This window comes from Oncorhynchus kisutch, linkage group LG10, assembly GCF_002021735.2.
Source record: "Oncorhynchus kisutch isolate 150728-3 linkage group LG10, Okis_V2, whole genome shotgun sequence".
Lineage (NCBI taxonomy): Eukaryota > Metazoa > Chordata > Actinopteri > Salmoniformes > Salmonidae > Oncorhynchus > Oncorhynchus kisutch.
In genome coordinates this window covers 58,596,161-58,622,800 of record NC_034183.2, presented here as the reverse complement: position 1 = coordinate 58,622,800, position 26,640 = coordinate 58,596,161, and the positions used below count along the sequence as shown (strand labels likewise).

Below are 26,640 nucleotides of genomic sequence, written 5' to 3'. Positions count from 1 at the left end.
GTTGAGTTGTTTATCAACTGAAAATAAAGATCATACAATGACATTTGATTAACTTAAAACCTCCTCCTTTGGTAGTTTTGATTTAATCCCTAAACTAAGTTTAACAGTTATTTTAAAACAATGGCACAACAATATTATATTAGATCTCATTTTAAAGTCCAAATTAAACTTAGTTTAGAAGGATTAAATGTAACTATGATTAGTTTAAAACTAAGTTGAAAAACGACAAGAGTTAATGATAAGAGTTACTCCATGTTGGTGCAGCCCACCCTATATGTCAGCTGCAGATAGAAGAGAGCACAAAAAAAAAATCATTTTGATCCAGCAGTGCTGAAAACATGTTAGATCAATATTTAAAAAAAGATGGAAAACAAGCTATAGGATGAAAAATACCTGAGTTTTGGCGCAGGTACAAATATCGATATATTGTCCAAAAATTATTTTGCAATATGTAACTAACACTCTTCTCCTCCCCCCCCCCCCCATCACCACCCCCTTTCCTCTTGCTCTCCCTCCCAGGTGAATGCTGAGTAGGGTAACTATGCCAGACTGGATGATAAATGAGTAGGTACAACTGTGCTTCAGAGGTAGCCCTTTATCAAAATGCAAAAACGAATGATTTCGGGTGTGAAACAATTACTTAAATCAGTGTTTTTGTCCTGCAAGCAAGAGTCCAAAGTCAGCAACTACCCATTAAGATTGCAAAAATGCTAACAGGGAAAATAACATGATATCGATGACGGTAAAGTGGAATAACAGTTGTTAACCACAATAGCAGCTTGCCTCAAGTACTTTAGGCCACAGAGGCTTAGGGTTTGGAGGACTTTGGGATTAGGCCTCTGAGGTAGACCAGAGAATAGCATACTTACAATTTCATATTTGGAAGGTGTTCCTAATGTTTTGTACTCGGTGTACATTCACATTGTATGTCACAGCATTAGGAAGAATTTTCACCTTGGAGCTTACTGATTGGAGCATGCAGAGTTAACCAACAGGGTAATGATCCAATAGCTCTGTTGGTGGTCTGGCGGAAGCTTTCGGCTTATTCCAAATAAGATTACTATCCTTTATCAGTCGGCTTCTAAATTTAACCTTCCAGACAATTGTGTGTGTGTGTGTGTGTCAGCCATTTGACATCATTGCATCCCTTTCTTAAGTCGCCAGGAAAACTTTGGTTGTTGGGTGCTAGCCAACCAAATGAGCTTAACATCGACCACCCAAAAGACCTCAGAGAGAAAATAGGGGAGAAGGCATTGAATGAATGAGCCAAAGGGAGAGTGCCTATTACGATGTACCAGGTATGCCAAATGATCGTTGAGGCCTTCCATTCGAGAAACAAATTTACAAATCTGAAATCTGTACATCAATAATGACTTGTAAAAGCCATCAATGGTCCTCAATTACACCAACATGTGTGACATGATTGGTTGTCAGAGTGGTGCAATGTGCAAAGTAGTATTGGGCTCCTTTGCAGTGTTCAAATCGTCAATGAATTTGTAGGCACACAAAATACTTTAATGACACTGTCTGACTGTGCATTCAAAAGGAATCATTTGGTGTTGCCTGCTCCACTCTGTTTCGAGACAGTGAGCAGAGGGAGTCTGAGGAAAGATACGTTTTCATGATCGGCCCAAATTATCAAACGAGGGAACAGCCGCCAGGAGAACTCACAGGGGAGTTGCATCTGAGGCGGAAGGAACTACCATCAGTCCCATATAGCAAATCAGCTATGTGCCAAACAGGTGTGGCTTTAACTCTGCAGCAAAAAAATACAGCAACACTTTCTATGAGATGCTGCATGGTTAACTATAGATGAATAATACATTTCTTCCTAGCCCAATTGATTATCGAGGCGATAACATGCTTGAGGAGGCGTTAATTTCTCATCCCAAGTACTCCACCACCGTGTCCTAGACAGACAGTTGCTAAACTTCTGGGTTCAACTTTGGTTCAGAAGTCTACTTCAAAAGAAACAAACCAGACGAACCAAAAAAGAAAAAATAAGGGAGGGAAGAAAAAGATACGAGGAACCAACAGACTATTTTTGGTCAGAAATAGGATGTTAAAAGTCACAGTTTGAACACAGCCAAGAAAAAGAAAAGTAATATGGATCTTTCTTTTTAAATGAAGCAAAAGGTTGCTTGTAAAATCCTTGGCCTTTATTTAACTAGGCAAGTCAGTTAAAAATAACAAATTCTTATTTTCAGTGACGGGCAAGGAACAGTGGGTTAAACTGCCTTGTTCAGGGGCAGAACAGAACAAAACCTTGTCAGCTCAGGGATTCGACCTTGCAACCTTTCGGTTATAACTCTGACGCTCTAAGAATTCTATATAACCAGAGACATATTGTAATTTCTAAGTTTGCTGTAACTAAGCTCTATTCTTTACCATGCGAGTCCCTAAAACAAGAATTAAAGAAAGCAAGGAGAATGCTCTTGGAGAAACAGCTACCTCAGAATTTAAAGTTCACAAAAAAAACATTAGTGTGTTCGCAACCTGACAAGGTGAAAATAGAGGCTAGGGGTGGGGGGGTACCTCCTCGTTAAAAATAAACAAAGATATTGCATTGTGTGGTGTTTCAAGGCAGAAAGAGGTGGGAGAGAGATTTCTGGATAAGGAAGCCAACTAGGCCTAATCAATGAAAGAGTAGATACCCTGGGGGAGGGCCAGGAAGCAGAGCACTCAAATTTACTCAGATTATATTTTACTCCATGGATTACTGTAATCGCCTGTAAATGAGTCTAAAAATAGCACTCCCCCTGCCTCTCCCCCCATGATGATGGCTGTCTGCATAAAGGTTGTGTGTGTGTGTGTGTAAGTACACACACGTTAGAGGGAGATGGAGAGTGTATGCAGGATTTTTGGGTTAGCTCAATGTTAACTTGGCTAAAGCCGTGTATCTAGTCTGTGATAAAATCAAAAACATACTGTATTCACTGTGTCCCTGCCTTTGCCAACAGGCAACACGAGTAGACCTAATATTGAAACTATGTTCAACACTCTTACGACTGATGAGAGGCCTTACAGTGCAGTGCAATTGACTGAATAAAAGGGTCTATTTAAATGCTTTATTTTGTGTGCCATCATTGGGGAGAGGAAGACCAGTAGATGGAGACCAGCTAGTTTGCCACAGCCTTTATGTACGACAACCAAAGTTCCCCCAATTAAGACAGAAAGATCCATCTCCCAAGGGAGTATTCTGGCTTACACACTCCACTGCCAGCTTTGTGTCACCTAATTATGCCAACCACTCCCACTCTTCCAGAGCTGGGGGTCATTTTAAACCACCACTCAAAGCCGTTAGTTATACGAAACGCTGTCACACAAAGGCATGGATTATGCCTCCTCTGCCCCTTCTTCCTCCAATAACATGGAGGATGTCAGTCTTCTAGAGAGAGGGCCAGAGGAAATCATTCTTTCTAATCAAATTATCACATTAATTAGGCCCTAGCCAGACAAGGACAGAGGAGAGTAGAGCTACAAGCCAGGAGAGCATAGCAGGAGTACAATTAGGGTACAAAAAAAGTTTGACATCCAGGGTACCCCCGCCCCCTGTTCAGATTGTCGGACTGGTCGTTGATTGGATGGGTCAAAGAAAAGTATCAATGAGATCAATTTTGTTGCCGCCATGAATTATGCAAGCCATTCAATTCAGCCAATAGACGAGCACGCTGCTGCTAACTGGATGCACAAGCATTTTAGACTCCAGGGGATCTAGTGGGAACCCCTGCTGTGTTTGACATTGCCAATTTTATTTAACTAGGCAAGTCAGTTAAGACCAAATTCTTATTTACAATAATGACCTACCCCGGCCAAACCCTAACAACGCTGGGCCAATTGTGCACCGCCCATCACGGCCGATTGTGATACAGTCTGGAATCGAACCAGGGTCTGTAGTGACACTTCTAGCACTGGGAAGCAGTGCCTTAGACCGCTGTGCCACTCGGGAGCCCCAATAAACATGTCAGTAAGTAAGAAGTGTAAAAGGCTTCAATTAGTTTCAAGTTGCGGCTTGTCATGCAATATGTACATTTTCAATTGATACTGTACATTTACTTCTCCGAGAAAACCCTTTGTTTACTCTCAAAATGGCTGCACCATAGTATAGCCTAGATCTGCTTATCTATCTATAGCTGGAGCCAACGGCACTCTCCCTACACCTGCAATCCGCTCCTCCATTTTCAGAGCGCCCCCGACACTCATCTCTCGCTCTTCCCTTTCTCTCTCGCTCCCAGCAGAGATTAGACACAAGCAGCGACAGAACAAAGTCTGCCTGCGAAAATTGTCTGTTATAAATAACCCTGGATTAATAATGCACTGGGGGGGGAGAAGGGGTAGCACACTGCGCTTTTAAAAGCGCACGCTTCTATTTTGGTTTTTTCCAAATTTTTGATTGCTGCTCGCTCAGTAGCTTCCAGCTCATCCTTGCTATCTCCGTCTTGGATGCGGATGCTGCAGAGGCAGCTACAAAAGGGAATATGGCATTCCCTTGCAGAGTACAGGCTTTGATCTAGCTATATCTGTTTATGTGGAAAACACAAAGAGCGACTGCCCCTAAAAATCTACTAATCCCTTTGAAAACAGAGTCAGAAACATTTATTATAGTGTGAAAATTGACTACAAAGTGTAAATAGGATAATTTGTCATAAAAGGCAGTCATCTAAAACGGAGTATGGAGCCTCAGTGCGTCACAACGAGTAAATGAAGGTTGGGTTTGGATTACAATTGTCAACAGATCATGCCCACTTTTGCCAACGTGCCCTATACGACTAGATCATGCCTCCACAGCCAAAGATCTATGGTTTGCATGCCCTGCCGAAGAACCCTAGCTAGTGTGTGGAATAGACCTTGCTAGTGTGTGGAGTGCTTCAGTCCCCAAGTCTGCACCAGTAACGCTAGGTTGATGTGCAACGACCGGTGGTCGTGAGTATAACTAGAGATACTGGATAGTGCTTTCAGAAAGTATTCATACCCCTTGACATATTCCCCCAAAATAAATTGTTACAGCCAGAACTCAAAATGGGTGAGAAAAAAGTATTCCATCTACACACAATACCCCATAATGACAAAGGGAAAACATGTTTTTAGAAATGTTTGCAAATTTAAAAATAACTATTCACACCCCTGAGTCAATTCACGTTAGAATCCCCTTCAGCAGCGATTACAGCTGTGAGTCTTTCTGGGTAAGTCTGTCCATTACTATTCTTTAAGCGCTGTCAAATTAGTTGTTGATCAATGAGAAAACCATTTCAAGTCTTGCCATAGAATTTCAAGCCGATTTAATCAGCTATTTGTAACGTTGGAAGACATTTTGACCGATGCTTGCTACATTTGGTTTGATTTCAGGTACGCAAACCGATGCAGTCGTATCTTTAAACATTTGAATTGGAACCGATCGTTACATCCCTACAGATATTAGAACAGTTTGTTGGTTTCCAAGGTGTGTGGACTGGGGATTATATGGTGACTAAACATAAACATCAGAAACTTAGTCCCCCGTCTAATCACAGAATGGATTTAACAGGCCAGCCAGGACCAGAGTAATAAGCTTGTGGGGGATCTTGCCTTTGTGGACTCATTAAGCTAGTACTGCAATGACCAGCTGCCCAAGATACTAAACATCACCCCTTCAGCTATGATTAGCCCGTCCCTTAATCTCCCCATGCTTCCAAGGTAAAGGAGGTCCAGATGGTACGCTACATTGAGGGAGAATCATGGGTGAACGGAGAGCATGTCGGGGAGAGAACTGAGGAACTCTCCTTGGCTGCCCTCATTCTAGTCAGTGACTGTCTCAAGAGACTCACTCTTTAATCCAGAAACTGAGGTGCAGAACCATCGCCACCGAACAGAGCTCAGTGCATGCCGGTACACTGGTTTTTATTCTATCAGACAGGACTCAGTGGCCAGCGGAGTGGCACTAGCAAGGTGGGAGGCCCTGGGAGGGACCTTAAGGTTTAAAAAAAAATGTAAACACCATGCTCACCCTGCGGACTGCGAACTGTGCATTCATTAGGCTCTCAGACAGCACGGAAACATTTGCGAATCTTATCGCACCATAAAAACGGGGGTGACAATGGCTAGGCCCACAGTGTGCTGGAATAGAAGTACAATCTGCTTATTTGACAAGAATGGTCAACCTCTGCACACAGTCCAAAATTCTGCAAAAAGTACAGGTCTTAAGAGTTTTATTAGGATAAGTATAGCTAAGCACGATATTTATCACTGTTGTGTCCTCTCTGTCCATGAGTCAAACACATGGCTGTGTCAATAGTCAAGCATGTGCCACCTCCTTGTGACGACTGATTGATCATTCCACTCAGCTAGGAACGTAGTCTGAAGTGCAGCCATATATTATTCAAGTTGTTACAAGCTTTCTTTACAGTCTCTTTTTTTAGGTCTGCAAAACAGAGGGTGCAGCTTACGTCATGGTTCTTTTCTTTAGCAACACTACACCAACTACACTTTGGAAAGACGAGAGAGTAAGCAAGACACATGGGGGAAAAAACAGAAAAACAGCATGAATATTGCGTTCCAGAAATAGCACAAAGCAACATGAGGTAGGTTGCCCTGTCAAATCTGCTCTGCATCCTCTCCTTGTTAGCCACAGACAGCAAAGAGAGAGAGCGGAGAAAGAGGCTCAAAACAGAAGCTGGCCTGATCTGTTCAGTTGACAAAAATGGTGCCCAGATTAAAAAGTGGGAAAGACGAGAGAGAGAGAGAGAGAGCACAGGCAGGGTGATAGTCTTATAGCGGTCAGAGCCTCATCCTGATGCTAATAGGAGAGGAGGTTGTAAATAGCCTGTGTGATTTATGTGCCTCAGGAACCCCCAAAGCCTTGGCAGGCCTTCTGCAGGGGTAGCTCCTTGCTCTGGGAAAACAAGAAACTAGTTTTTTTTTTTAGGAAGCCCCCCCCCAAAAAAAATATATATACTTATTGCTATGGCTTGCTTGTTAGCTAACATTTACCCAGTAGCTTGCCTGTTCCTTTCATTCTCCCTTTGGTATGCAACTGTTGATCGCCATGTAGCAATGCATGGATGTTCGAACATAATGGGCCTGGAGCGGATTACAGTTTGCTGCTGCCCGGATAGTCATGCGATGGGGATATGGCTAGCTGAAATTCAGGCCTTCACCCAGACTAAAGAATTTGAAAGGAAAATTCTGGGAGCATTCTGAGTTTTCCTACAGCAAACAGCTCCCTGTTGTCGTCTCCGTTTTACCTGAACCATAAAGAATGTTGAGCCTTGAACATAAGGCACTCTACTCCAGCACACTCCAAACACTGTCCCATTCAAATGAAGTAGCCTACACAAACACACTCTGGTGCACACAATCCCTGAAGGGTTGATTTGTTAGACACATGGGATAGCCTTCCTTTTGAAAAGAGGGGGAGAAATTATGGAAAGCATAAACATTGAGACGATGAAATGTCATCGCTAAGCACTGACCTGAGAGTCTGCCACTGTTTACATGTTCTATAAATGTTCCGGCATTGACGTCAAACGCTTGCATGAGAGGAATGTTGTTTTCTGGGTAAACTTCTATGTGTGGTGCGGAATTCATTTCATACCGCTTTTTAGCGGTAGGGGAGGGTTTGGCTCGGTTTGAATATATCCCAGTTGAAATAGAGCTCCTCATACCCAAATAAAAAAATAAAACAGACCAGCATTTTATAGTGACGCACGTAATTATTTTGTAATAATATGATCCCTCAGAAGCTGCAGCTGCGTATTGGCAGTGGCTTATTTTACAAAGAAAATCCCTGAAACATAAGTGAGTTTTTGTTTTGAAGCGGATCCTTTTCTTTAAAAATCTAGTGTCACACTCTTAAGGGAACCTTGGAAGCTTCCAAGGAAAACATTTGTATAGAAACATTCTATTCATAAATCATTGACCTCAACTTTAAAAACAAATTATCTTGGGCATAGCCAAGATAGCCAGTAAAGGCCTCTTGATATTAATGGGTGTGTATTGTGGCCTGATCCAGAGAAAGTCCTTCAGCTGCCCATCTGCTCAAAAGAGGGTACCATCCCCCTGGGCTAAAAGCAGTGATCGTGGACCCCTTCAGGATTCACACAACTTTGTTTGTCAGCGATATAAATAGCACCAGCCTTTAATGAAGTCTGACTTTCTCTGAGCTAAAATAGAACCCCTGTGGCCTCGCTGCTTCTCAGCCACAACAGTGGAGTCTGCAGCAGGATCAAGTTACATGTTCACACACAGAAACACGTGATACCAGTGTACTGGAGACAAGAACCAAGAGAGGTTGAAGTGTGTGCCACCTCCTGCTGGATTCAACAGCAAAGCATTTTGCCCTCCTTGGCATCTGGGGTGTCCATGGAACGTACCCATATAAATGCCAATCCATTTGGGTTTGAATAGTCACCACAGTGATTTGTAATGTAGTCAATTGCTGCAAACCACTAACCTCGGATGCCCAAGATAAATTTGTCCAACACCACAATAACACATGCAGACATCAACACACCCTAACATTCTCTCTCTGTTGGATACACATTTTATAACAGTTGCCCTTCAAAACAGATATTAAAAGACAGTCCTTGGAATCACATGCAGGAGGCAAAAAGGCACTGAGAGGACCCTGGTCCCTCCCAGAGGGAGCTCCGCTCAGTGACAGTTTCAGAACAAATGCATGAATCAATATTTGGAGAGCAGATCGAGTCCCAACTGGAGTTCCCTGGTACGTAGCGGAGGACTCTGTGTGGGTAACGAGAGTCTGGGGACAGATGGTCCGCCAGGGCGTCTCTGGTGTCAGCCAGGATGAATGCATCAGTGCACCAGCCACCCACCCACAACCCCGCCACGCCACCAATGGGACACCTCCTATTGAGGTAGTCCTGCATCCACGTCCGGGTGTGTCGGGCAAAATTGTACATACTTGTATCCGACCTGTCTAGGGCTTTTGAATGCTAGGAGGGGAGCATTAATAGTTTAATAATTTAACTAGTCAAGTCAGTTAAGAACACATTATTATTTTCAATGACGGCCTAGGAACGGTGGGTTAACTGCCTCGTTCAGGGGAAGAATGACAGATTTTTACCTTGTCAGCTCGGGGATTCAATCTTGCAACCTTACAGTTAACTAGTCCAACACTCTAACCTCCTGCCTTACATTGCACTCTGAGGAGCCTGCCTGTTACGCAAAAGCAGTAAGCCAAGGTAAGTAGCTAGCTAGCATTAAACTTATCTTATAAAAAACAAAATCAATCAATCACAATCACTAGTTAACTACACATGGTTGATGATAGTACTAGTTTATCTAGCGTGTCCTGCGTTGCATATAATCGATGCGATACGCATCGTTGCTCCAATGTGTACCTAACCATAAACATCAACGCCTTTCTTAAAATCAATACACAGAAGTATATATTTTTAAACCTGCATATTTAGCTTTAAAAAAAATCCAGGTTAGCAGGCAATATTAACCAGGTGAAATTGTGTCACTTTTCTTGCGTTCATTGCACGCAGAGTCAAGGAAAATGCAACAGTTTGGGCCTCCTAATTTGCCAGAATTTTACATAATTATGACATAACATTGAAGGTTGTGCAATGTAACAGGAATATTTAGACTTATGCATGCCACCCGTTAGATAAAATACGGAACGGTTCCGTATTTCACTGAAAGAATAAACGTCTTGTTTTCAAGATGATATGGTCGAATCTGGAAACTATTAATGACCTAAGGCTCGTATCTCATGTTATAACTAAGTCTATGATTTGATAGAGTAGTCTGACTGAGCAGTGGTAGGCAGCAGCAGGCTCGTAAGCATTCATTCAAACTGCACTTTTGTGCGTTGTGTTCCTGGTTCGAGCGAGGAGAGGGACGGAAGCTATACTGTTACACTGGCAATACTAAAGTGCCTATAAGAACATCCAATAGTCAAAGGTTAATGAAATACAAATGGTAGCGAGAAATAGTCCTATAATAACGACAACCTAAAACTTCTTACCTGGGAATATTGAAGAGTCATGTTAAAAGAAACCGATATAAGATAAAATACTGTGCAGCAGTCTTCATCGTCCTGGCCAAAGCTTTCGACTGTCAATCACCACATTCTTATCGGCAGACTCAACAGCCTTGGTTTCGCAAATGACTGCCTCGCCTGGTTCACCAACTACTTCTCAGACAGAGTTCAGTGTGTCAAATCGGAGAGCATGTTGTCCGGACCTCAGGCAGTCTCTATGGGGGTGCTACAGGGTTCAATTCTCAGGCCGACTCTCTTCTCTGTATACATCAATGTCTTCGCTCTTGCTGCTGGTGATTCTTTGATCCACCTCTACGCAGACGACACCCATTCTGTGTACTTCTGGCCTTCTTTGGACACTTAACAAACCACCAGCCTCCAACTGCTCTTAAATGCAATTAAACGAAATGCATGCTCTTCAACCGATCACTGCCTGCACCTGCCCGCCCACCCAGCAGCACTATTATGGACGGTTCTGACTTATTTGTTCTGACTTATCTGGACGGTATTTGTAGCGGTCCACATATTCGAGGTGTCTGGTTAGACTGTAAACTCTCCTTCCAGACTCACATTAAGCATCTCCCATCCAAAATTGGCTTCCTATTTCGTAACAAAGCATCCTTCACTCATGCTGCCAAACATACCCTTGTAAAACTGACCATCCTACCGATCCTCGACTTCAGCGATGTCATTTACAAAATAGCCTCCAACACTCTTCTCAACAAATTTGATGCAGTCTATCACAGTGCCATTCGTTTGTAAAAGCCCCATATACTACCCCCCACTGTGACCTGTATGCTCTTGTTGGCTGGCTCTCGCTTCATATTCGTCGCCAAACCTACTGGCTCCAGGTCATCTACAAGACTTTGCTAGGTAAAGCCCCGCCTTGTCTCAACTCACTGGTCACCATAGCAGCATCCACCCGTAGCACGCGCTCCAGCAGGTATATTTCACTGGTCACCCCCAAAGCAAATTCCTCCATTGGCCGCCTTTCCTTCCAGTTCTCTTCTGCCAATGACTGGGACAAACTGCCAAAAAAATATATATAATCACTGAAGCTGGAGACATATCTCCCTCACTAACTTTAAAGACCAGCTATCAGAGCAGCACACAAATCACTGCACCTGTACATGGCCCTTCTGTGAATAGCCCATCCAACTACCTCATCCCCATACTGTATTTATCTAGCTCCTTTGCATCCCAGTATCTCTACTTGCACAATCTTCTGCACATCTATCACTCCAGTGTTTTAATTGCTGTATTGTAATTATTTCACCACTATGGCCTATTTATTGCCTTAACTCCCTTATTTGCACACTGTATATAGACTGTTTTGTTTATTCCATGTGCAGCTGTATTATTGTATGTGTCGAACTGCTTTGCTTTTATCTTGGCCAGGTCGCAGTTGTAAATGAGAACTTGTTCTCAACTAGCCTACCTGGTTAAATAAAGGTAAAATAAAAAATTCAATCATTTGTGGGTTCGATTACAGGCTCAAAATGGCCAGAAACAAATAACTTTCTTCTGAAACTCGTCAGTCTATTCTTGTTCTGAGAAATTAAGGCTATTCTATGTGAGAAATTGCCAAGAAACTGAAGATCTCGTACAACGCTGTGTACTACTCCCTTCACAGAACAGCGCAAATGGGCTCTAACCAGAATAGAAAGAGTAGCGGGAGAACCCGGTGCACAACTGAGCAAGAGCACAAGTACATTAGTGTCTAGTTTGACAAACCGACGCCTCACAAGTCCTCAACTGGCAGCTTCATTAAATAGTACCCGCAAAACACCAGTCTCAACGTCAACAGCGAAGAGGCGAGACTGGGATGCTGGCCTTCTAGGCAGAGTTGCAAAGAAAAAGCCATACTGGCCAATGAAAAGATTAAGATGGGCAAAAGAACCAAATCGGATCAAAGAACATTCGTGAGACGCAGAAAAAATAAAAAGATGCTGAGGAGTACTTGACACCATCTATCAAGCATGGTAGAGGCAATGTGACGATCTGGGGGTGCGTTGGTGGTAGTAAAGTGGGAGATTTGTACAGGGTAAAAAAGGGATCTTGAAGTAAGGCTATCACTCCATTTTGCAACGCCATGCTGTACCTTGTGGACGGCGCTTAATTGGAGCCAATTTCCTCCTACGACAGGACAATGACCCAAAGCACAGCTCCAAACTATGCAATAACTATTTAGGGAAGAAGCAGTCAGCTGTTATTCGGTCTATAATGAAGTGGCCAGCACAGTCACCGGATCTCAACCCTATTGAGCTGTTGTGGGAGCAGCTTGACCGTATGGTACATAAGTGCCCATCAAGCCAATCCAATTTGTGGGAGGTGCTTCAGGAAGCATGGGGTGAAATCTTTACAGATTACCTCAACAAATTGACAACTAGAATGCCAAAGGTCTGCAAGGCTGCAATTGGAGGATTCTTTGACAAAAGCAAAGTTTGAAGGAGACTTAAAAAAAATGTAATCATTATTTATAACCTTGTCAACATTTGACAATATTTCCTATTTGTTTTGCAACTAATTTCATGTATGTTTTCATGGAAAACAAAGGACATATCTAAGTGACCCCAAACTTTGAGTGGGCGCACTCACATAACTGCTTTTCTGCAATAATATCCTGCCTCTAAATATACCCCCCAACCATAATAGGACTACTCTAATTACTACCACAAACAATCAGGTAAGAGTCGACTCCCATTACGATATTTTTAGCATTAGTATGGGATAAAATGTTTGTACATTCCTATTATTGATGTTTAAGAATTTCTGATCAGTAATGGGCCTACCACAATCTAAAAATCAGAAATTATTTTAGATAAGAGTTGATTAAGAGAAAGGATTCAGCAGATATGACTTCTATTTGACCAAGACAGATTGTAATTAGGTTTAGTGTGTAATTTACTCAATCTAGTCAGCTCAACAACATAGCATATCTAGAGCGAAGGTTGTCAGAGACTGTTGGTCAGTAGGTAATGCTTCATGACAGCCAGCTGAGGTGAAGACAGTTCCAGGACAGTATCTGTGACACATCCCATTGATCGTGGAGTGCAGGGCAGGTAGCAATGTAGGTAAGGTAAGAGATGATTGTCTGGGAACACACCACACATGTACAGACACACACACCCACCCAACTCCACCATCCCAGACATGGAAGAGAGCACAGCACGGGGCTGGTAAACAGGCGTGACATGCCTGGGCGCCCATTATAGCACTGGAACATAAGAGGGGGGAGAGTGCTGCGGGTTGACAAGCCCTGGTGGTGACGGGGGGGGCATTGCTATATTTAAATTTGTCTTAATTTAGCAACCTCTAGGAAGAAAACAAGCTTAGTACTCAAATAATACTCTGAATATTCCCCCACACATCACTGTTGGTGGGTAGCAAAGGTCCTCTACTTGTGGAGGACTCATGTACAGGACAGCGAGAACACAGCAGGCCTGCTCTGCAGTCAGTCCCTCCATACATTTTTACCCCTCACATAACTCTTGCATCCATCTTGAAACTGAAAACATACACAGAACATTCAAAATTCATAAAACTGTTACCCAAGGCCCCATATGATTCATAATGCGGTTTGAATGGACTAAATAAGCCATTTTGGATCCGTCAGAAAAAGGACCACAACAAATCAAGCAGAGTATGACTAAACGACAAGAGGCTATTTTAAGACAACCCTTTAATTAGGCCTATCACAAGGCACATCTAATTTGAGCATGGCAAATTGAAACTAAAATCAGGGATTTCTAAAAAAGATTAGGCCTACTAAATTAGCTACAATTCAAACTACCAATCATCATATCCAAGGAACCAGCCAAGCCTAGTACCTTCCCTGCATAGAGTGGAAGAATGAGGGCTAATGGTGGGATCATGGGTTGTTTCAGAAAGGGGTTGTGGGTGTAAATGGGACTATCAAACATTCCATCTCAATAAGGATCTGGACCACATGAAAGGCCCTGGTGATTCCTGGTTGGATCACAGTTCCGACGCATACGTCTGCACTTGCCTGCTCATAATTACAGGTCCCCGTTGCAGTGAGGGTTGTGGGCAGCCCCCAGCAGCTGGCTGTAGTGCGTAGCCTCGTGCTAGCATATTACCTGCTCTAAGAAAAACATCTGCAAACTCCAAAACCATTTTGACTTAGCAAAATGAGCCAAGAGGCTCAGAACATGGAGCCCTTTTTTAAAGCCCTGCAACTGTATAGCTGGATTGCAACAGTCATGACAGAGTTGGCAATAACTGAACTCAAGTTTAAATACGAACCTATTGCCTTCTCAGCCTGATTAATTGAGTCTTTTTGAGAAGAACGTTTTTCAAATATGTACAATTTGCATCATGTGATTACTGTGATCACTTTGTGACCAATGGGCCAAAAGGAGGACCAAGGCAGTGAACAATTACAAGGTAGTGACTAGTGACTGAGGCATAACTGTGACAAAGCACCTTGTGCCACTAAACCAATTGGTTAAAATGCATGACGGTGAAAGTGTTTTGTGGCCTAGCGACCTTGTTCTTGGCCCCATATAAGCCCCAAGAATCCCTTGTTGACATCACCGCAGCATCATTCAAAGAAACTGGAACAAATCAATGTTCTACCTCATCCAGTGAGAATAGACCTCTGACCACTGTACAGATGTACAAAGCAAAGTGGAGGGTGGTGACAGCCAGCTGCAGGAAGAGGGCGATAACATAATGAAGTCACAGGCTGATCACTGAAAGTCATCATGTTGAAGTGAAAGGACCAGGAGGGAGAAACAGATCCATGTTTGCATGCCAGTGATTTCACATGGTGTGTTACAATGATAGCCTAATGATGATATAGACCTCCAAGCCAATATCAGATCTCCAAGTGTATGCTGCTCCCAAGTCTAGCCACTAAGTCTAGCAAGACAAAGGAGCTGATCGTGGACTACAGGAAAAGGAGGGTCGAACAGGCCCACATTAACAGCTTCTACCCCAAAGACATAAAACTGCTGAACATCTAATCAAAACGGCCACCCGGACTATTTACATTGACCTCCCTTTGTTTTTACACTGCTGCTACTCGCTGCTTATTATCTACGCATAGTCACTTTACCCCTATCTACATGTACAATTTACCTCGACTAACCTGTACCCCCCCTCTACACATAGAGTACAAGATGCCCCCTGTATATAGCCTCGTTATTGTTATGTCATTTTCTTGTTACTTTTAGATGTTTTATTTCGTAAATATTTTAACTATTTCTTTTAACGGCATTGTTGGTTAAGAGCTTGTGACAAACATTTGAAGAGTTATTGTTGTGCTGAAGAATGTGCTGTTTACTGTTAAATCACTTGAAATACAGTAAACATTGAATAAGTCTGAACATCTCTTAAAATTTACTTTAACACGCAATAATTTCTGATGCTGATTCTTAAAATACAGGACATGTAGCCTAGTTTGTGTGCATAAACATGTCGACAACTCAGTAAGTTATATAAATACAGGAGGATTTTCAGGAGACCAAGCCAGTGACAAATCAATTTAGTTTATTTAGCTCACCTATCACCTAGCTGTAATTGCTACCCGACTAAGGAGTTCACTCATCATTGATTTTCTCTTTGAAGAATGTCAGTGTGATTTTTGTCTGAAACAGAACGGCAGGTTTGACAGGGTCAGGTATCTGGTTGCTGCAAATTCATTCAGTCACCCATTCAGTTGCAAATCTGTAATCCATCTAATCCCAAATGATTCCCTCTGATCTGCAGCAGTAAGTGCTGCTTTTCCATGATCTAAACCAAGGTTTGATTAATACAAAATATTGCCAAGCCTCTAAAGTGTCGCAGCGGTCTTCGGCACTGCATCGCAGTGTTGCGGCGTCAATAGGGCCTGGGGTTCGTTCCCAGGCTGTGTCACAACCGGCCGTGACCGGGAGTCCCGTAGGGCGGCGCACAATTGGCCAAGCATCGTCCGGGTTAGGGGACAGTTTGGCCGGGGGGGGTGGGCTTAACTTGACTCCTCTCGCTCAAGCGATTCCTTCTAGTGGGCTGGGCGCTTACAAGCTGGCTTCCGGGTTAAGCGAGCAGGTGTTAAGAAGCACGGTTTGGCGGGTCATGTTTTGGAGGACGCATGACCCGACCTTCGCCTCTCCCGAGCCCATTGGGGAGTTGCAGGGAGAAGGTGGTGATCACGAGATTGGGTAAAAAAAAAAAAAAAAAGGGGGTAAAAATGACCCACAAAAAACAAATAAATTACCATATGCAGCAAGCGTCTACTGCACTGGTTGAGCGTCAGTCGCACAAAGCCTTTCCCTGTAAACTAGAAACGGAAGTTGCAAAATTAATAGGAAATATAGTCAAGAAGTTGACAGGGTTATAAATAAGAATTTTTAATTGAAATAACAATTAATAATGATTGTGTTCAAACTTTGCTTTCGTCAAAGAATCTTCCAGTTGCAGCAATTACAGCCTTGCAGGCCTTTGGCAGTCTAGTTGTCAATTTGTTTAAGTAATCTGAAGAGATTTCACCCCATGCTTCCTGAAGCACCTCCCACAAGTTGGATTGACTTGATGGGTACTTATGTACCATACGGTCAAGCTGCTCCCACAACAGCTCAATAGGGTTGAGATCCGGTGACTATAATGGAGTGGCCAGCACAGCTAGAATACCAGCTGACGACTTCTTCCCTAAATAGTTATTGCATAGTTTGGAGCTGTGCTTTGGGTCATTGTCCTGTCGTAGGAGGAAATTGGCTCCAATTAAGCGCCGTCCACTAGGTACAGCATGGCGTTGCAAAATGGAGTGATAGCCTTACTTCAAGATCCCTTTTTTACCCTGTACAAATCTCCCACTTTACTACTACCACCAACGCACCCCCAGATCGTCACATTGCCTCTACCATGCTTGATAGATGGCGTCAAGTACTCCTCAGCATCTTTTTATTTTTTCTGCGTCTCACGAATGTTCTTTGATCCGATTTGGTTCTTTTGCCAGTCATAATCTTTTCATTGGCCAGTCTAAGATATGGCTTTTTCTTTGCAACTCTGCCTAGAAGGCCAGCATCCCAGAGTCACCTCTTCGCTGTTGACGTTGAGACTGGTGTTTTGCGGGTGATTGTGATTGCTGATAATGGGCCTCTCTACGCCTATGTAGATATTCCATGAAAATTAATTCCAGCTACAATAGAAATGTACAACATTAACAATGTCTACACTGTATTTCTGATCTATTTCATGTTATTTTAATAGACAATTTTCTTTGCTTTTCTTCACAAACAAGGAAATTTCTAAGCGACCCCAAACTTTTGAACAGTAGTACATGTCTGGAGAAACAGTAACATTTACAAAGCCCATATTAGGCTATCAGATTTATCATATGAGGAAACCACTGATATCATGCGAGGTTGGATCATCATAAAACCTATATGTCTGGACTGAGCAACGGTAACAGTGCTAAAACAGGTGCAGCCAGGAAGCTTCCTGTGGAGGGTAACCATTGTGGCCGCAGGTCAGGTCCCCATGACTTTATGATCCTGGTTGAGCCGATCAAAGGACCTGGCATTCCTTTATTTCCTGTGGTCTTGATGGTGGAGCTTTTTAATAAATGTGTTAAGTGTTAAGGACTTGTCTACTGCGTCTCAGTGGGCAACAAAGACCTCCCTTCACAGGGTCCAGTTTTTGTAACAGGCTGGCATTTACAAACCTGAGCAAAAACACCTTCAGTAGCACCTCACACGTCGAGGGAAATTCTACTAAAGTTACTAAAACTTTTCACAGGATTAAAGTACAAGGTGTCAAGACAGTCAGAGCAGAAAAACCTTGGTGCATTTTGTAAACTCACTACTTTTTCCCCCCTTTACCAGCGCAAACTTTATCTTGAGCATAGTCCTTGACACGATAGAACACGTATGCTCATTGTTGTAATAGGAAACACCTTATTTAAAGAAACAGCCTTTGCCTAGCCTGATCTACCCATCCATCTAGGACCTATTTTTACAGGAAAACACAAACCAGGTAAAGTCCCCAAAAAGGTCCTGTCCCAGATTCTAATAGCTCCTTAAAACATGAGTAAATCACCATTACCAAATGTCCGCACTGTCCGGTCATGTTTTTCACAAATTAACTGTACCAAGGTCAGTGCCAGCGGGACAATTCATGAAGGTTAGAAAACCAAAGGAAATGCGCACATCCACTTATTTGAACAGGTGTCGGGTAAACAAGGGGAGCATATGCAAGAGTAAGAGAACCACCCACATGCTGCTCTATAGCCGTTCTGCTCTGTTGATTTAAGCACGGGTGAGCAGAAAATCCATCCCCCATCCTCTCAGCGCACACTAGGACGTAGAATCTGTAGAAGACAGAGTCCAAAACTTGAGTGGCCGTAGTCAGTTTCTATGCATTATTTTTAAAAGTCCTTCCCTCAAAAGCAGCCTCAACAATAACATGGGGTGACAGACAAAAACACTACACCTCTAGTCACAACAGTCCTACAAAAAAAATGGCATCCTCTCAGGTGCTCAGACATGCACCCACCCACCCACCCCCTGCCCTCAACCCCCTGCATGACTCACCAGCACTGGGCATGGCAGACACCTGCGACTGGGGCAGCAGCTCCAGAGGTTGCTCCCTGCTGGACACTGCGTCTGAGGAGAAGCAGGACTCGGTCTCATAGATGGTCTGCAACATTGCGCACAGCCCCGGCACGGTGGGCCTTAAAAGCATGCCAGTGCAAGGGTGTCCTTCCAACACATATGGGAAAACAAAAAAACACTATCCAGGCAAGTTTCAGTTGCAGAAAATGAGAGAAAACCTTGGACTAGACGAGAAGGTGAACACTGCAAAATCCCTCTTAGATCTTTAAAGAAAACTCCAGAATTCCTCTTCTAGAGATGAAACTACTGATGGAGAGAGATCCTTGAAGTTCCATGGCTCAAACAGAACTGTAGTGTCTCCAGGTGAACAGTGAGAGTTGTTCGCAGCAAAGGCTACAGAAGAAACAAAACAAGTAGTTTGGCCAGAGGCGAGAAGACCAGCACTGAACCACTCAGAGGCGCAAAGTTAAAATACACACCGCCCTCTTAGAGTTACGTAGGCTTCTCAAAACACCACGCATGAAAAACTGTCAAGCTGGGGGAAATAAATAGCAGGCAGCACACAAAAAGTATGCGAATCTCGTCCAAAAAGCACCAGTCGTCTGTGTCGCAAGCAGAGTAGACGTGGACACAGTCAGCTCAATAGTCTGGCTGTCACTGTGTCGGCGAAGATCTGAGAGCGCCACGGGAGAGATCAGCGAATGGCGAGAGGAGAGTGAGAAGGAGGAGCGAGATAGAGAAGAGGGGGAGAGAGAGTGAAGCTGAAAATAGATCACTAGGAGGTTGTGTAGACGGTGTTCGGGAGGTAGACTTTTGTTGACAGCATTGAATGTTAACCTCCTAGTCTCTCCTCCTACTGCAGCGTGTCCTCCTCGTTCTCGTCGCAAAGGCAGCGCTGCTGCACTCTGCATCTGCCACAGAGGAGAAAGCAGTCAGAACGTGCCAGAACCACCCATCACCTCAACCAGTGGTAGATGAATTAAAACCTGCAGCGTCTTTCCAAAAAAGGGGTTGTCCCCTAGCCTAGATCTCCTTTTGTTTTTTTTCATTTGTTCATTTATTTTTCCAGTAACTTCTACACCCCCCCCCCCCCCCCCCCCCTCCCCGTTGCAGATCATAGAGATAGAAGAGGAGCGGTACTGAGTTTACAAACAGACTGGGCTGCTCAGGGTGGCTGGAAATAGCTGCCGAGTGGCAGGGGAGGGGCGGGGCTAGGGCTATAAATAGAGACGAGAGCTGAGGGTGTTTGAGAAGGCAGGGAGGGAGAGGAGAGGGAATGGAGGGGGCCTTGTTCATTCAAATAGCACTGAGCCAATCGAGCGCTGTTCCCAGTGCCGAGGGGGGTGGGGGATTGCTGATGGAAAGGGGGGGGGGGGGGCAGTGCCACCATTGGAACCTTGAAGTGCGAGGACAGACAAGCAAAAATGGCTAATGCAGGCAGAGAAAGTCAGTTAAACACTCACATCCTGCAAATGATCAGAAAAGCTTTGCTAGCACCAAACGCTTCTGCACATTAGGGGTAAGTAATTATTATCGAGGCTAACTGCATCAGCAGCTCACTCGGGTCACCATTCCACCAACACAAAGTGGGTTAGACTCTGAAGCAATCTGTCCACAGATGTCAAGTGTAGCACAATTTGTTGCACCAGATTTTTACATATCGTAAAAAAGTTATTTCATGAGTTAGCTGCTTCTGGATGAGTAGCCGTTAGGCATTTACAGGCTAAGTACTAACCAGCAGGACAAAATACGCATAAAAATTAATTTGCAACATTTTCATATCGTACCGTCACTGTATAGAATCAAAGCAACCTACACACATATACATATACATATATACACATACATACACACATATACATACACACATATACATACACACATATACATACACACATAGAATCAAAGCAACCTACACACATATACACATATGTGTATATACACACTATATATGTGTATATATATATATATATATATACATATATATATATATGTGTATATACACATATATATATATATACATACATATATATATATGTGTATATACACATATATATATATATACATACATATATATATATATATATATATACATACATACATACATACATACATACATATGTGTATATATACATATATATATACACACACACTATATATACACACACATACATATACATATATACACACATATATATACATATATGTATATACATATATATACACATATATGTGTATATACATATATGTATATACATATATATGTATATACACATACATATATATACACATATATATACACACACATATATACACACACATATATACACACACATATATACACATACACATACACACATATACATATACATATATATACACATATACACACATATACACACATATATATACACATATACACACACACACACACACAAAATACTGCAAAATGATTCAGAATAAAATGCCACAAATAATAACAAACACTTCGATCATAATATTGTCTGACTCCACCAAGGGCAGCAGCTGGGCTAATAAACAACTGTTAATGGCCTGATGTGTTCAGATTGGAGAGTGACACAATGGATGACATTGCACCAGGAATCCCAAAAATCTGCCATTCCTGGATATGTTAGCCACTTTATTCTCAGATGGTCACAGCGCCATTTTAAACTCAAACGGTTATGAGGGACTTGGCCCCTGGGACCAATCAAAGAGGGGGATTTCTCCAGTCCCCATTGGACCACAGCAGATGTGATAGGACTTTCCATCCGTGCCAACTAAAATGCGCCCTATTAAAATGTGTAGCCAAACTGTCTGTCTCTGTGTGTGTGTGTGTGTGTGTGTGTGTGTGTGTGAGTTAAACCTCCTTCACTATAGTGATAGATGGATATTAAGAAGCATCCTCCTCCTCCTTAACCAGTAGCTCTGGCCTCGTTGAAATACAAACACAGATTCTATTTGAAAAAGACAGCCTTAATTAGAAGTTAACTTTCTCTTAAAGACAGAGAATCCACGGTCCAATTTAAAGACAGTTGCTGCTTGGCATATTGACAAGAGCCACGTGCTTTTTTTGCCCCATTGGGCAACCAGCTCGGACCAGCTGTGGCTCTATAAGCTGCGAATAGACTGGATGCACCACCTGCCACTCCAAAACAACCATGACTACAATTGGCTAAAAGGCAGTTTGTGAGAATTCCAACCTGACAAAAGGTGTTGTGGGAATCAGCTAGGTATCTCCGTTTGAGAAAAGAGTAGAGCAGCAGTCTGTGCATTGCCAAAAATCTAATCCAACCCCTGCCATTACTCTCCACTCACCCCCATTATTTATAGGTGAATGTATCTTTCTGGCTTCCTGACGTACATTAGCTTGAGGCAAATGTAGGAGGGGTGGGGAGAGGCCGCAAAGTTGTTTTTTCTGTACCTTTTTTGGGCATAGGATGAACTTGCGCAGTTAATGTCAAGGACTTTGGCGGCTAACTTTGTTTGACAGAGGACCTCTGTGTTTGGCTTAAGCTGGGCTTGACCCAATTAAGAGCTAACCAATCCAAATAGACAACCCTCACCTGCAAGAAACTGGAGGGAGGCAAAACACGTTGAACAAACTGAGGTTTTGTAAATCTTGGGCTGTGGATCAAGCTGGGCTCTAACTGAGGAGATTCGTCTCAAGACTGCATTCCTCTGCAGTCTTAAGGCCAGGGCTATTCTACTGGCAGCCCAGATACAGCCCATTTATTAATTTAGCCCTGTGATCAATTTTGAAAATACATTTAAAAAGACCTGAAAAAAAAAAAAAAACATCCCTGCCAAAATGACAAGTACTTTGGTGGTCATCTATAGCGTAGTTTTTAGCGTCTATTTTTGTTCATATGAATTTGTCGCTAACATTTGAACAGTTTAAACGATAAAATATTATGACCCCATTCCTGAACTCTACAACTCAGGAACACATTTGCCTTCTGTTTCCCTCAGACTCACAAATACTCGTTAGAAGGGAGTGTGAGAAATAAAATGTAAGACACACCTAATGACTGAGGGAAATTAATTCAAATTATAGTTCCTTCAGACTGGAATTTGGCATGACCTGATTTGACATATGTTTGTGTTATTTATTGATAAATGCTTAGGTTTTCAGATGGTCATTTTAAAATTATCTTTATGAAAACTTGAAATCGGCCCTAATTAAATCGGCCATTCCGATTAATCGGTCGACCTCTACTGTATATAGAATAACATGGCAAAATACAGGGAGTAACAGAACCGAGTTGATATGTAGGGGTATGAGGTAATTGAGGTAGCGATGTACTGTACATATAGGTAGTGGTCAATTGACTAGCAGCGGCTTATGTGGCCTAAAGGTTTAGTAATGGGGGGGAGGGGGAGAATCAATCGTTACAAATTACAATATTTTTTGACGACATTGATATGACTCAAGTATTATTATTTTTTAGCTAGTCGTCTGTACCTGCGCCAAAACTCCTGTATTTTCATCCTATAGCTTGATCAAGATTATTTTTAAATACTGAGCCAATGTTTTTAGCACGTTTATTTCACTCACTGAAACTCGTTTTTTCCCCATTCTCTCTCCTCCCTCTGTAGCATACATATAGTGAGCAATATGTTTGGAACATCAAATCGCAATACATTATAGAATCATGAGAATTTCAATATATATGCTACTGGCATCAAGTATCGTGATAATATCTTATCGAAAGGTCCCTGGCAATTCCCAGCCCTATTGGTTATGTGGGCAAAGAAGCATTTTTGATCGAATTCATCCTCTGTTTCTTGCAATTATCTGTTAGTGAAATATTTTCTCTAACGTTAGTTTCATAATTACCATTATATTGATAGTGGAGTTCCGCTCAGTCATATAGATCACATTTGACGTTAACCTCAGTTCTCTGACACTGTTGGTGTCAGTTCTGCATTTGCGTGCCCTGACGTCAGGGCCGGTCCTCAGCGGGGCAGGTATCTGCACCTCTCTCACAGTAAACTCACCCACTGAGGAAGTGTGAATGGGAACGTCTCAAAAGGATTTTCATGGAGCTGACTCATTGGAGGCCTTTCCTGCAATTGCTTGCAGTCCATCTTGGGTGTTTATTTTTTAGCTTCTTGTTTTTGTTACGGCTTGCATGACTACATTTCAGTGTCTGACTATCTCTGCTGCTTTGCTTTCATTTTGGTATTGACGTTCAGGAGGTTTTCACTGGTCTTAAGCTTTGGTATTCCTTCCTCAAGTGTTTTGAGGTGTGAGAGAGAGAGATATCTCGATCTCACATATCTGTGAATTCAAGACCAGACGTTGTCCTTCAGTCTTGAGAAATCTCTAGAACCTTCCCAGATTCTGGTTGAATATGACCATGTCTTTCGCACTGCTGAGGAGTTGTTGATATAGCCTAGCCCAGGGCTATTTAACTATATTCTTACGGGGGCCAGATGTGTGTTGAAAAAAAAGAAAGTGAATTGCAGGCAGGCCAGACATTTTCCACATGCAGTTATTCTTTGAAGAAATGTATTAAAAAAGAAGCGCACGCCCACACACCAATAAAGCACTTTTCTTAAAATTAAAGTGGAGGGTGCTCAAACAACGTAAGTTGAGGTGCATCCCCAAAAAATTATCATTGTAAAGAACAAGGCCCAGTGCTTGCTTACTATTTTAGCTATTAAAAGATAAGGATCCGCCCCTTTTTTTACTTCCAATTCTCCTCTAAAATGACACCCAAATCTAACTGCCTGTAACTTGGGCCTTGAAGCAAGGATGTGCATTTTCTTGGTACCATTTGAAAGGAAACATATTTTTTTAGATTGTGGAAATGTGAAAGCAATGTAGGAGAATAACACAATAGATCTGGTAAAAGCTTACAGAAAGGAAAAAAAACTCTTTATACAAATCTTTGAAATGCAAGAGAAAGGCCATAATGTATTATTCCAGCCCAGCTGCAATTTAGAATTTGGCCACTAGATGACAGCAGTGTGTGCACAGTTTGACTGATCAAATTAACCATTGCATTTATGTTCAAAATGTTGTCAAGACTACCCAAATATGCCTAATTTGTTAATTAATAACTTCATGTTCAAAACTGTGCACTCTCCTCAAACAATAGCATGATATTATTTCACTAGTAGCTACTGTAAATTGGACTGTGCAGTTAGATTAACAAGAATTTAAGCTTTCTGCCAATATCGGATATGTTTATGTCCTGGGAAATTCTGTTACTTACAACCTCAGGCTAATGTTATGTCAGCTCAACCGTCCCGTGGAAGGGACACCGATCCCGAAGAAGTTTAACCTCTTCATTCTACCCCCTCCTTTTTCGAACATTCTGTTAAAAATCGCGCAACATTTCAGCGCCCTGCTACTCATGCCAGGAATATAGTATATGCATATGATTAGTATGTGTGTATAGAAAACACTGACGTTTCTAACTGGTTAAATCACCGCTGTGACTTGAAAAGAGCGTGTGTTTCAGCGAAAAGCGCAAGAAAATCTGGTCACTGAAAAAAGTATCAATCCGCCAGTTCCATTGTTTGTTAAATGGAAACCATATTACTTATGGCATCGGTTGCAATCCCTACAGCTTCCACACGATGTCGCCAGTCTCGTCATTTTCTAGCTGTTTATTTCTTGGGCAAACCAACCTGGGAGATCACTTTCCATCCAGTCTCCGACTGGAAGGTTTGGAAGAGAGATTTTTGGAAGATGATTTGAAATCGTGGAGCTATTGAATACACATCGCCCCGTGATCATTTTGATAGATTATTAACGTTTACTGATACCTAAAGTTGGATTAGAAAAGTATTTCGAAGTGTTTTGTGAAAGTTTATCGTCAAATTTTTTAAACTGTTTTTTTCTGAATCACAGTTTCCATAGATGGCTATTTTAGGTATATATGGACCGATTTAATCGAAAAAAGACCCAATAGTGATGTTTATGGGGCATATAGGAGTGCCAACAAAGAAGATCTTCAAAGGTAATGAAAGTTTTACATTTTATTTATGCTATTTGGGTAGCGCCGGCTACGCTTAATCTTTTGTTTACGTAGCATTCAGGTATTTCGTGGTGTTGCATGCTCTCTTATAATAGCTTCTCATGCTTTCGCCGAAAAGCATTTTAATAATCTGACTTGTTGGCTAGATTCACAACGAGTGTAGCTTTAATTCAATGCCCTGCATGTGTATTTTAATGAACGTTTGAGTTTTAACGAGTGCTATTAGCATGTAGCGTAGCGCATTTGCATTTCCAGATGTCTAGTTGGGACGCAAATGTCTCAAGTAGGATGAAGAGGTTTTCATAACAATCGGAAATCTGTATTTTTGTCTGTCTGTCTTTTTTTTCACCTTTATTTAACTAGGCAAGTCAGTTAAGAAGACATTCTTATTTTCAATGACGGCCTAAGAACGGTGGGTTAACTGCCTCGTTCAGGGGCAGAATGACAGATTTTCACCTTGTCAGCTCGGGGGATCCAATCGTGCAACCTTACAGTTAACTAGTCCAATGCAATAACGACCTGCCTCTCTCGTTGCACTCCACAAGGGCACTGCCTGTTACGCGAATGCAGTAAGCCAAGGTAAGTTGCTAGCTAGCATTAAACTTATCTTATAAAAAACAATCAATCATAATCACTAGTTAACTACACATGGTTGATGATATTACTAGATATTATCTAGCGTGTCCTGCGTTGCATATAATCTGACTGAGCATACAAGCATCTAAGTATCTGACTGAGCGGTGGTAGGCAGAAGCAGGCGCGTAAACATTCATTCAAACAGCACTTTTGTGCGTTTTGCCAGCAGCTCTTCATTGTGCGTCAAGCATTGCGCCGTTTATGACTTCAAGCCTATCAACTCCAGAGATGAGGCTGGTGTAACCGAAGTGAAATGGCTAGCTAGTTCGCGTGCGTTAATAGCGTTTCAAACATCACTCGCTCTGAGCCTTGGAGTGGAGGTTTCCTTGTGCTGCATGGGTAACGCTGCTTCGAGGGTGGCTGTTGTCGTTGTGTTCCTGGTTCGAGCCCAGGGAGGAGCGGAAGCTTTACTGTTACACTGGCAATACTAAAGTGCCTATAAGAATATCCAATAGTCAAAGGTTAATGAAAT

The 26,640-nt window shown here is 42.4% G+C and overlaps 1 protein-coding gene across 9 annotated transcripts in view; it reads right to left on the bottom strand.

Moving 5' to 3' along the window:
* hdac5 (histone deacetylase 5) overlaps nt 1-26,640 on the bottom strand; it is an 82,641-nt gene that overhangs the window by 34,171 nt on the left and 21,830 nt on the right. For 3 of the 9 annotated variants that reach the window (XR_004211293.1, XR_004211294.1, XM_031834235.1), the window contains exon 1: nt 18,520-19,329. The exons of 2 other annotated variants lie outside the window; for them this stretch is intronic. Coding sequence is in view for 5 of the 7 variants with exons in the window: in XM_031834235.1 (XP_031690095.1) it covers nt 18,520-18,670 (151 nt within the window). In the remaining 2 variants the exon portion in view is untranslated. Of the gene's footprint in view, nt 1-18,519; nt 19,335-26,640 lie in introns of those variants that run through there. 4 more of the 9 variants (XM_031834236.1, XM_031834238.1, XM_031834239.1 and 1 more) reach the window with 4 other exon arrangements.